General features: G+C 36.3%; 1 protein-coding gene across 1 annotated transcript; it reads left to right on the top strand.

The window, feature by feature from the left end:
- The first annotated feature begins 5,308 nt into the window (after positions 1-5,308).
- Positions 5,309-12,478, top strand: LOC139143129 (uncharacterized). Its single transcript, XM_070713278.1, has 2 exons — positions 5,309-5,728; positions 11,309-12,478. Exons 1-2 carry the CDS (start codon positions 5,422-5,424, stop codon positions 11,446-11,448), a joined length of 447 nt encoding a protein of 148 aa, XP_070569379.1. The 5' UTR covers positions 5,309-5,421; the 3' UTR covers positions 11,449-12,478.
- Positions 12,479-13,456: the final 978 nt, after the last annotated feature.

Below are 13,456 nucleotides of genomic sequence, written 5' to 3' on the forward strand. Positions count from 1 at the left end.
GAGCGGGTCCTGTTTTAGTTTCATACAAAACAGCAAGAAGGACTTCCACTGGGACTTACGAGTCGAGGTAGTTGCAGTAGCATCAGTGTTCTGCCTGAAGACACTCCACTCCTGGTATAGCTCTTGCCGAAAACTCTCTGAAAGAAAAGTCATTATTGTGGCATGGTGAGTGTCTGAAAACGTTGCCACTGATTTGGTTCACACAGCCGAGATAGTGCATCAGCAATATTGTTGTCGGCACCTTTGATATGACGGGCAGGTAATATGAAAATTGTTAGTAGCTGACAACCAGAACAATTCACGTAGCCAGTCCATAGCAATGACATTGTGACATGTTCCCTTATTGATAAAGGCGATTGTTTGCGTATTGTCTGAATAAATAACAACATGTTGATTTTCCCACTCGCGAGACCATTTCCTTGCCGCAAGCAAAATGGGGAACAGCTCTAAATAATTGATATTACTTGAAACTTCAGTCGGAACATGAACTCGGTTCCACCAAGGCAATTCTCTGATCTCACTTGGTTGAGGGACAGCATCAGGATGCCACGCCCCTGCTACCCAGTTACCCTGGAAATATACCCCATAACCTGAAAATGAGGCATCAGTCTGTAAAACACACTGTGGTAATGGTTCATTACGGATGATTTTTGCTTTGCCATTGAAGTTTGTAGCAAAGTCTAACCACCACTGTAAGTCTTTGCGAGACTCTTTACTAATTCTAATCTTGTGATGAGGACGTTTGAGTTTGTTCATCAAATCAATAATACGTCTCGTAAATGTACGGCCACCTTTGACAACGGTAGCGGCAAATGACAAAATACCGACAAGCGATTGCAAATGTCTTTTAGTTAGCTTGCGCTTTGAAGACACAATAGTTAACTCTGACTTCAGTCTGGCTAGCTTATCTTGAGGTAGCCTAACTTCCATTGCAATTGAGTCTAGTTCGATACCTAAAAATGTAATAATCTGTGCAGGTCCGCGCACCTTGGACCAACTGATATAGAAACCCAGATAACGTAAAAGACGAATCAGTGTACGTTGTGCTTGTAAGCAATCATCGTACGATTTGCTGATGAGAAGGAAATCGTCTAAATAGTTCACAATAGTAAAACCACGTTTTCCTCATCATACGTGCGGTGGAGTTCGAGACGCGAGTGAAAATACTAGGTGCACAGGAGAGACCAAAGCAAAGACAATTGTCAATGTAATATAGGTATTGCTTAGCATCATGAGGTCCGAACATCCATTTGAAGCCTTGCAAGGTGCGGTGCTTGGGATGTACAGGTATAGACCTATACGCCTTTGAAATGTCCACGATAGCAAAATAACAATTTTTGGACATACTGTCCATCACATTGTCGATCGAGCTGTAGCTGGTTTTTGGCGGGGACATGTGATCGTTGATTGATTTGCCTAATGGTCGAGAGCAGTCTGTTATAGGCCTATAATCATCAGAGTCTTTTTTGGGGACAGCCCCATAGGCGTGCACACAATGGGGTTTCTGTGACCCCTGACATGTAATTTTCCCTTGTTCAAGTTCGGACAAAAAGAGTTTATCCAGCTTAGGTTTGACTTCTGCATTGATGGCTGATTTGTAATTGTCACACTCGTAGCTTTCAATGTGATTGGTATCATCCACTATCTTAAAGCCATGCCGAATGCCGTCAAGTAAAAAATCTTTGTCTGGGTCGTCGGCTAGTTCATTTTCCCAAGCGTGGGTATTCAGCTGAGACCATGGTAATGTATAGCGTTGAGAATCATCGACTACGTTAGCGTTCACCGTTGGCGGAACCTTAGTGTCAAAGTGTTCACACAAAGTAGCATTTTTTGTAACTCCAGACGGGATGTACAACACAGCGGTGTTGTCAAGGTCATCAAGACAGTGCTTTTGAAAAGTCATTTCCGTTCTGACAAGCAGACTTGACTTGGCTTGAATTATCACAGAGTGTTCACTTATCAGTCTTTTTCTTGCTCTCCGCCGTTTTCTTGGTATATGTGGTACAATCATCTTTTCGGTGACCGTGTTCGCTACATAGCAGGCAAACATGGGCATAACGACATTGTGATGAGTTGCAAATCCCGGTGTTGAAGCGTATACAAGCGTTTGTTTTGTCGTCTTTCTTCCCCGTGGAGGATTCTTTCCCTTTACGAGTACGAAATCGTGCGAGAGTGTCACTTGGGCCAAAAGCGACGTTGTTAGCATCTGAATTTGAAGGCCCCCATTTGGCACCTGTACACTCGAGGTCGTCACGGTACGTGTTGTCATATAACATGCAGGCACTGGCTTTGTATTTATTTGCTTTACTGGCGATGAAAGCAAGGTGCTGAACGTAGCCCCGAATTTCGTCTGATTTCTGGTCGACCAGAATACTTAAAATCTTCATATTTCCTTCCCAGAATTGAGCCCAAGTGATTTCATCAAACCCTTTCGCTGGTTTGCCGTTTTCAAGGCGAATGAATTCATGAGGCCGTGGTACAGATCGACGTTTTGGGCGCGAAAGTTGTACTAGCATTGCAAATGTTATTGAATTTTGAAAACTCACCAGCGTCGCTTTCGATGACGTTGGAAGGCGACTCAGTAACTGTTCTATATTATCCAGTTCCTGTAGTGAGGGCACATCACTTTGTGGCTGATTCTGACCTTTCTCCCGTTCGCTGGGGTTCATGTTCTCAACGTCGACACGGTTGGCCGACGCGCCAAATTTGTCATCGATGGCTGAAGTTTTGGCGGGCTGAGCTGCGGTCGAACCGACTGATGGTGGATGACCCGTTTTCTCCATCTTCCTGGTTCTAGGTGTACTCGCCTCATCGGTAGTCTGTAAGGAAGTAACCGCCTCACGTACTAGACAGCGCTGCCCAGGCAAAATATCCAAGTCACGAAGATCTTGTTCTTGTATCGCTCTCAAAGTTCGGAAGGTAGTGAAGCCATTCCGAACAAGGCATGCGATGGTATCTTCAGACAGACCAAATTCATCCTTTGCAAGTTTCTCCATTCGTGTCAGTTCTGATTCAATCGGTTGAACTGCCTCTGATGACGATGGCTTCGTTACTCGTCGACAACTTCTGGCAATTTTTGTCTTCATTATAAGACATAAACTCGTAACACTGAACAAGACTCACGCCGTACAGAAAAATAGATACAGATCACGTGGGCAACTATGAATCATCGACATGAATAATCAGGCTCATTATAATATTATAAGCAGGCTTATACTACTCATAAATTACCTAAAGATACATTTTTGTTGAAGGTCATTTTTGACTTATGAGGTTCTCTATGAATTAATACTTATGCTTGGGCAACACGTGTAATTCAAATAAAGAATGCAGTACGGCCAATGATGGATGTTGTTGAATCAATGATGAAGACCAATGCAAAAAAAGAGGTAACAAGAGTTAATTTTCATATGTTTAAAGCTATTTAAAGGGACACAGTCAGGTACAAAATTATTTGTGTTTATGAGATACAATGGTTTGGTTTATGCCAGTTGCTGAATAATTTGTAATTATAGTCAATCCATTTCAATGTTGGGTGATTTCATGGAACATTCTTTCATACATCCACATAAAGTGTACAATACAGTTACCTGTAGGTGTATTTACTCTGTACACTTTTACGTGCATTTTATATATTGATATAGTTTTGTCAGCTGTATTATAGGCTTCTATGCGCTCAAACTTTGTAGTGTTGGTGTCTGTAAACATATTAAACATTGACGTTATATATACATATCATCTTATTATATATAAACTAAAAGGAATTGAAAACTTCTGAGACACAATATTTTTCCTAAAATACTACTGTTGATTGCTGTTTACAGATCACCAATGGGCACACCCCCTCTAAACTTATACTCTATTAAGAGAAAAAACTAAAAATTGCGTATTTTTGACCAAAACAAACATTCACGCTGATATATTGGAAAATAAACACATTTTCCATAGTTTTCAGATATAGAGCTTTCAGAAAACATATACTATATCAAAATCATCACCTTCACTGAGAAATAATGGATTCAAATACGAAAAAATGTATCGTTTAACATATATCTCATCCTTAAATTATCCAGTTTGCTAAATAAACAAGTCACTGTCAGTCTCTGGTTGTACATTTAATTGACTCCTTTTTAGGTTTTTACTTCGAAAGCTGACAGTTTGAATCAAACACAGGGTAATTGGACAACCAGAGACTGAGAGTAAGTTGGTTATTTCAAATTGTGAATTAAATTGTCCAGTTTGTTAAATAAACAAGTCACAGTCAATCTCTGGTTGTACACTGACACCTATTTAGGCTTTTACTTCAAACGCTAGCATTTTGAATCCAACTTTGGTACTCTTTAGTATTGTGTCAAAAAGATTTTCCCCAAATATGTAGTATTTTCAATACTGGTAGGGGATACATGTAGATAATTAGTATCAGAGTTCAATATATCTATATGTAGATTTTCTCCATAACGGTTTCTTTGCAAGTCAAACATATGTAACTAGAGTTTATTTCAAAGTTTTGCTGATTTCCTGAAGTTGCATCCAATTTACTGCATATATTTATAAGGTTATTTATGCATTAACATCTCTGTCTTTCTATGGGATGTTCAAGATGAAGACGTAGACATTTCACTTCAGGCTAAAAAACTGGAATCACCCAATATAGTAATTTTTCTGGAGGATCAGAAGAAGCTTAAAGGCGTTTTCGCAAGAGCGGACAATCGTACCATTGACTGCAAAGTGGAGAGCGTGGAGCATGGTATTATAGTGCTCTTAGCTCTATATTACGTACTAAATCTGAATTATCCACGAATATATTCGCAAGCATTAGGTTTCATGCAGAGTACCATTTTTGGAGAAATGTACACTTTGGAAAAAAGTCAAAAGTTCAAGGTCTTTCTGAAAAGGTATACAGATTGTCAAAAGATCTAGAAATAATATGACACCCTTTTCATGACTGATGATTGTGGTCGTAAAAGTCATGCTGTAGAATTCACATCTCCAGTGGCCTGTGAAAATAAACACTTTCTTTTGGCTTCTGCCATGTAGACATTTGGCTCTCCGGCGACAGTACTATTGCAAAATTTCTGTCAAAATCACACAACATAGTACACACTTAACGCTAGATATCAACATATGACTTGTCAATGTGATCGTTACTTCGGGGAAAAAATTCCCGTTCAATTGGCTGAATTATTTTGGGTTTATGAGTTGAAGTGCCCAATCGACTTAAACCGTAACGTCTTTAGGTCGAAACGTCCAACACCCTTCACATCTCCTGCTTGACACCTGTCCACTGAAACATTATTCTGTTGTTGGTTTATTACTCATCATAACATTGCAATCATGCTTTTCGATTCTTTTATATTACAGCCACAACCTCAGTGACACTTCCAATCTTTAACTTAACTGGTATGATCTAACTTAACTGGTATGATCCACCCTCTTAAACTCATGGAATGGCTGCACAGTGAAAAAGACTCAAGCACAAACAACGATGGCCTGTTTGCACGATTTCTAGTGTGTTTACCAAGACCAGTGTTTGACTTGGCGAATGACACACCTGAGCTGAAGAGAGACCTCCCGTCCCTCTCTAAGATTCTGATGGCTGTCAAGGTACTACATGAGATTCCAGTCATCTATAGGTCAACCGAACAAGCATTGGTTCTGATAAAGGAAGAGTACAACAACTACGTGACATTCTTAAAGAACTATCACCATCAAGATAATTATATGAGTGGTAAGTACTTACTACTGCTTTCAGTGAAGGTTTGAGAATGGAAGGGAGGTACAGGAGAAAGTACCATTATGCACTATGTTTAATGTGTTAAAGACTACCTATGGAAGGGAGGTACAGGAGAAAGTTACCATTATGCACTATAGGCGAGCGGCGAATCCACAAAAAGGGCCTTATTTTAGGAGTTTAATGTACCCACCTTACATACGGCCACATCATACGTCATTTGGAAGCTTATTATCTGTACTACAAGAAAATTGCCGATGTGGAGCTGATAAGTAGGGCCATAACCTCCTAATTTGCATAATTAGCAAGGGTACCCAATTTGCATAAATGCGATATATATTTGAAATTTATTGTTACTTCTCTAACGATACGTTTAAACTGTCGAGTGATATATCAAATGAAAGGTCTTTACATGTAGAATAAAAAATGGATATTCAAAGAGATATTGAAATTGATTATACTGAAATATTTTCATGTTTATATGGAAACAATATTTTCCCCTTTTGAATAACAATATTTTAAAAATTTTAACACATACAGCCACAACACACAGCCACATCATACATCATTTGAAAGCTTATTATCTCTACTTCAAGAAAATTGACAATTTGGAGCTACCAAATCGGGCCATTACTCCCTAATTTGCATAATAAACACGCATACCCAATTTCATAAATGCGATATAGTATTATAAATTTATAGTTAACTTTTCTAAACATACGTTTAAACTATCGAGTGATATATCAAATGAAAGGTAGTTGCATGTAGAATACAAAATGAATATTCAAAGAGATATTGAAATTGATTTCACTGAAATATTTTCATATTTATATGGAAAAAATATTTTCCCCTTTAGAATAACAATATTTTAAAAATTTTAACACATACAGTCCTATCATACAGCCACATCATACGTCATTTGAAAGCTTATTATATCTACTTGAAGAAAATTGACAATGTGGAGCTATCAAGGAAGGCCGTACCCCTTTATGTCAATAAATTACACTGGCAAGCAATTTGCAGAAATGAGATATGAAATTTGAAAATTCATTGTTTACTATTCTAAACACACTTTTACACTATTGAGTGATATATGGTCTGTGGTAATGGTATTTGCATGTAAAACACAAAATTGATATCAAAAGTGATATTTACATTAATTTACGGAAATATTTTCATATTTCTGTTGAAATAAATATTTCCTCTTTTGAATAATGGTATTTAAAAAAATAAATAAAGTATTAATGCAACAAAAAGATCCACATGAACGAAACTATAGTAGTTGTTGAAATGTAGCTCTGTAGCTGGAACAATGTGTCAGAGTAAGCTGCAGTCAAAGTAATGGCATGATTCATGATCCAAATCATTCATGTCATTTCCAGTAAATCTAGTAATTGTAGAAATTCATCATCCTCTTCTTCACCAGCATTGTCATGAGTAAAAGGGTTGCCACAGTTATCGCTGCCTTGGCAGGAACTAAGGTCTGTGCAGGGAAGATTAATTTGACAGCAGACACAATTGGTGATATGTAATAAGGGAAAGCAGCTCCACACTCGTTCATATCTTATTTGTTTGAATTTTGTGTATGATATTGTGTATATTGTAAGTGTATATTATGTTATGTTTGGCCGTTTTATGTATAGTGTTGATTTGCCATGGCGAGACGTAACCCTAATCTGCGTGTCCTGCCCTATGGGGTAGCAAGACTAATGTGTCACTGCGATCCTTTGAGGCTACGTTTCGAGAATAGAGTTGTCTTCATCAGTCCTTCAACTTTGTTTTTGGTGAAACATGTGCATTGATTGAATGATTGTAGGTGTAACCGATCGAATTGTTCCACTGAAGTTCAGTTTGTTCAAATGTCTACTGTTCGTTCAGGCTGTATTTGTGTACGCTCATTTGAATCGGAGATCGGACTGTTGTAGGTTTTGTGAAATTAGGCATCATCGTAACGCTTATATGTCCGTTTCTTATATATGTGATTAGGCTACGCTCACAAAGAACGGTGAGAGGCAGAGGAATTCGGGTTGGATTCGAAAATTTTGGGATATTGTAGAGGGGTACTTGGAGTTTTTGATCTGCATATAGGGGACCTGAAAATGTTTTGGTTCCCTTTTACTTTTCATGATTCCAGGTTTTGAAATTAATTTAATGAAAATTTAATAACATTTAAATATCATCCTATTGTCCAAAGTTAGTAATAATTAAACAAGATTTAGAATCGTTTGGTCGCAATTCATTACTTTTTTGTCTCGAAAATATCTTGTATTCTCTATTGCCTTGTTGTTGCATGATTGTTCTAATGTATCCTAATGTTTCGCGTTAACAAGGCCCTTGAATGTTGCCGTTTGGTTTCTTGAACCGCAATGTATCTGTTGGTTTTGTGTGTGTTTTGCAGTCGAGAATGTTCTCTTTGTTCCACCGATGACCTTTATAGATAATAAGTTCTAACGATATGATTTCTTGAGAAGAGCTTTCGAAAATTTGAAAGTATGATGCATTTGTTCATGTTTGATATGAATTCATTAAGCTCGTGTTGAGTTCCAATGAGAATCATACATCGTTTCTGAATCTCAGTCAGAGCGATATTTGTTCAGTGTGTTGCTGAATTATTCTCATTTCGTCTTGTGAAATGTAATGTCGGGAATTTCTGGTAAAACTGGAGATCTCGTACCGCACCCAAATACATGACGGTAAAATTCACTGTTGACTTGAAAGTGTTGTTTTTCAAGATCATTTTCAGCATAGCTATCATGTATTTTGTTGTTGGTTGTTTGATTATATATTCATTTGATGATCTTTCCTGATTTAATGCTCTGTCGACTGATTCCATTGCTTCATTGTGCGTTGTATTAGTGTACATTGAAACAATGTCTAGTGTTACCAATGTCGCATTGGCCGGAACTTTTATTGTCTCAATTTTCCGTGTAAAATCTGTCGTATCTTTGATGTATGTTGTTTATTTCTTCACGATTTATTTGAGAAAATAGTCAATGAATTTGATCTGTGAAAGGTTGGACTGCATCATCCACTTATAATTGGGCGGCCCACGAACTTTCCTCGTGGGCGTCATTTTGTTCACTTGTATTTTTAGCATGAGGTACCAACTTGTAAGTGGTGCTAGTATTTTACTGTTAACTGGAATAATCGCCATGGCTAATTAACACTTTATATAAAACAGCCAAACATAATATACACTGACAATATACACAATATCATACACAAAATGCAAACAACGAAGATATGAACGGTGTGTTGAGTTGCTTTTCCTTCATTATATAACAATAAATACGATAAATGAAATATGGTGCCTTCCGTCTACATATTCCACATAACTGAACTGAAAATACAGATGTAACACAGATGTAGTAACCAATGATGTCTCCATCAAACAAGATTTCTAGAGAAATTGAAACAAAAATGACATCAATAATACAAAAGGGCCATTCAACACACAGCTATTTATAACAAGATTGGAACTAATTTGGGATAATTGGATGGTGAAGTAATGTCGGTTTAATTTGCAAATTTAAGCTCATCTGCTTTTCTTTTATTTGTTTTAAGAGTAACTTGTTATACTTCAACACTCAACTATAGAGCACAAAACACGTTTTAGAAAATTTGCAAAATATCAAGACCCAATTATCGCGAGTTAGTTCCAATCGGTTTTATGTATTCTTGTTGTTCAGCTATATGGGAATTAGACGGGAAAAGGTTCCAGTTTTGTGTATCCTTAATAAACAAAAATCAATTGCAAAACAAATTCAAATATTTATCCCCATAACGTAGCATTATTAGTATTTCGTACACAATATTTTGAATATTAAAAACTAGTCAAGATGTTTACGATTTAATTGAAAATATTCAATAAGAATATTTTGAATACACGTTTGGAGTTCATGATTCTATTGTACATGCAAATACCTATCATTTGATATATCACTTGATAGTTGAAAAGTAAGTTTAGAGTACTTAACAATGGATTTTGTAATTTTATATTGTAATTCATGCAAATTAGGTACCCGTGTGCATTATGCAAATTAAATCATTACAGCCCTATTAGTCAGCTGCATATCGTCATTTGTCATGAGGCAGAGATAATAGGCTTTCAAATAACGTTTGAGGTGGTTGTGTGATGCGGTTCTATGTGTAAAAATTATTAAATATCGTTATTCAAAAGGGGAAAGTATATTGTTCTACATTAGTACGAAAAAACTTTAGTAAAATCATTTTTAATATCTCTTTGGATATCCATTTTGTATTCCCCATACAAATATCTTTCATTTGATATATCACTCAATAGTTTAAAGTATGTATATAGTAGTTAATAAATTTCTAACTGTATATCGCATTTATGCAAATAGGGTACCTATGTAAATTATGCAAATTAAGGGCAACGTCCGTACTTGACGGCTCCACATTGTCAATTTTCTTGAAGAAGAGACAGTAAGCTTCCAAATAACGTATGATGATGCTGTACGATTTGGCTTTTTGTATTATTTTTTTTTAAATATTGTTTTTGAAAAGGGGAAAATATTTTTTTCAATATAAATATGACAATATTTCAGTAAAATGAATTTAAATATCTTTTTGGATGTCTTTTTAGTATTCTACATGCAAATACCTTTCATTTGATATATCACTCGATAGTTTAAAAGTATGTTTCGAGTAGTGACTAATAATATCTAATATTAATCGCATTTATGCAAATTGGGTACCAATGGGACTTATGCAAATTAGGGGCTACGGCCGTACTTGACAGCTAAATGTTGTCTATTTTCTTCAAGTTGAGACAGTAGGCTTTCAAATGATGTATAATGTGGCTGTACGATGTGGCTGTATGTGTTCAAATTTTTAAAATATTGTTATTCAAAAGGGTAAAATATTTTTTTCAGTATTAATATGAAAATATTTCAGTAAAACCATTGTAAATATCTTTTGGATATCAATGTTGTATTCTACATGCAAATACCTTATATTTGATATATCACTCGATAGTTTAAAAGTATGTTTAGAGTAGTTAACAATGAATTTCCTAATTTTATATGACATTTATGCAAATTGGGTACCCATGTGAATTATGCAAATTAGGGGTAATGGCCCTACTTGGCAGCTTCACATCGTCCATTTTCTTGAAGTAGAGATAATAAGCTTTCAAATGATGTATGATGTGGCTGTATGTGAGGTGGGTACATTAAGTGTGAAAAATAGGTGAGCCTGCTGCTCGCCTACTATGTTTAATGTGTTAAGACTACCTGAGTCTGAACACATTCTCGTCCACGAACGTACAGCGTTACTTTCCATTTATACAAGATCGTTTACTGCGAGTAAATGAATGTGTTCTAAACCCTGTTGTGACACATAAATCGCTGTATGAATTACCATTTTTCCTGTAATCTGTGACCATCTTCTCATTGGTATCGCATCGTCTACTCACTCACGTTCACGCCAGGCTGTGCGAATTCGCATAAGATATTAAAACGATAATTATGCTAATACACACAACCTGGTGTGTATTTGCATAACTATTGTTGCATCTGTTTAGATGTTTATTAAATATACCCTATCCGTTCACAGGTATCATTGGTAAAGCGAAAGGACAGTTAATGAGACTGAGTATGGTTATTCAGGCACTTGACGATGCGAATCAACTACTGCAAGAGTCAGACGAAGATAATAATGGCATTATCGCCGAAACAGTGGTGACTAAACTATGAAAATCGCGACGGGAGCAGAGTGAAACAGAGGAGGTAATTTCTCACAAAGGAACTGTCGAGCAGCACGCGGGTAAGGGCATTAGCGAGGACAATGCTGTGCGAGCCATCAATCTTATCAATCACTTCATTAAACAAAAGAAACTCCTTTCGCACTACAACATCACCGAAGAGGTAACACCAAGCTAAGATACTCCACCCGTCGTCAAAGAGTCGAACGATATCGCAAAGAAGATACTGCTCTTTAACGATTCTTGCGTATATCAAGCTTCCTTTAGTCAGAAATTCCGAAAATTGCCCACAGATGTCGTTCGCAGTACATTCAACATCCTTCAGAAAGAGGGTCTCGGTAGACATAACATTTCAAGAGTCGACGGTAGAAAGGTTGGCCGAATGCAGCATACATTCGTTAAGCGAAACACGAACGATATGTCGGGCGAGCAGTTAATTGAATTTACGGCAAAGTTGAGAAGATACGATGTTGGCATTACCGAATACGAATCGTCGCTGACAACTAACATCATAAGCTCCCGGCTCACAAAGGAAAAAAAACGAAAAATACCGCTCCATACTGAAAATTGCGCGACAACTGACGACGTGAGTCACCAATTTATTATTATTTTTTTTTTATTATTATTTATTTATTAAACTTTGCAACCAAAATACCATAACAAGTACAGACAGGTTGAATTGATACAATGATATAAAATAAATCATAAAATAAAAAAAAATACACTTTAAAACTGGAGTAAGAAAGTTAAAATATGTGAGCATTATAAAAATTGTAATACTAGAGAACCATAAGCATAAAAAATCACTTGTTGGTCAATCACTAGAGAAGCCATCTTTCACCACCAGAAAAAGACGAGAACGTGGCCGTAGAGGAAAGAACACGGGAAGACAAACCAAACAAAAGGCCCTGCTTCTCAGAGCGTGAAAAATGATCTAGGACAGTTGAGGCCAGTTTCGTAATGCTGCATTTGCAATTTCAGTTTTGAAGAGTCATTTTTATATTTGTCATTTCCTTACTAATTCTACCATTTTGTGCAAGTTTAGCATACAAATAAATAATACTAACATAAAACGTTTAATTGCCTGTAGTTTTATTTTAAATATACCTTTTGGCATCATATATTTCGTCCAGGCCTATCTAGACCTGGCGCCGACCTTAGAATGTATTTCGTGCAGACCTTTCGTGTAAAAAATGTATTAAATGTATTATACTTTTAGGTTCTCTATGAATTAATACTTATGCTTGGGCAACAACGTGTAATTCAAATAAAGAATGCAGTAGGGCCACTGATGGATGTTGTTGAATCAATGATGAAGACCAATGCAAAGAAAGAGGTTACAAGAGTTAATTTTCATAATGTTTAAAGCTATTTAAAGGGACACAGTCAGGTACCAAATTATTTCTGTTAATGAGATACAATGGTTTGGTTTATGCCAGTTGCTGAATAATTTTGTAATTACAGCTCAATCCATTTCAATGTTGGGTGATTTCATGGAACATTCTTTCATACATCCACATAAAGTGTACAATACAGTTACCTGTAGGTGTATTTACTCTGTACACTTTTACGTGCATTTTATATATTGATATAGTTTTGTCAGCTGTATTATAGGCTTCTATGCGCTCAAACTTTGTAGTGTTGGTGTCTGTAAACATATTAAACATTGACGTTATATATACATATCATCTTACTATATATAAACTAAAAGGAATTGAAAAATTCTGAGACAAAATATTTTTCCTAAAATACTACTGTTGATTGCTGTTCACAGATCATCAATTGGCACACCCCGTCTAAACTTATACTCTATTAAGAGAAAAAACTAAAATAGCGTATTTTTACCAAAACAAACATTCACGATGATATATTGGAACATAAACACATTTTCCATAGTTTTCAGATATAGAGCTTTCAGAAAACATATACTATATCAAAATCACCACCTTCACCGAGAAATAATGGATTCCAAATACGAAAATATGTATCGTTTAACATAT

The sequence above is a fragment of the Ptychodera flava genome, chromosome 11, assembly GCF_041260155.1.
Source record: "Ptychodera flava strain L36383 chromosome 11, AS_Pfla_20210202, whole genome shotgun sequence".
Lineage (NCBI taxonomy): Eukaryota > Metazoa > Hemichordata > Enteropneusta > Ptychoderidae > Ptychodera > Ptychodera flava.

Excerpts from the sequence above, each read along its gene's own strand:
- LOC139143129 (XM_070713278.1), top strand. The coding sequence starts at position 5,422 with ATGATCCACCCTCTTAAACTCATGGAATGGCTGCACAGTGAAAAAGAC. Across the intron at positions 5,729-11,308 it reads TCAAGATAATTATATGAGTG|GTATCATTGGTAAAGCGAAA; the intron begins GTAAGTACTTAC and ends ATCCGTTCACAG.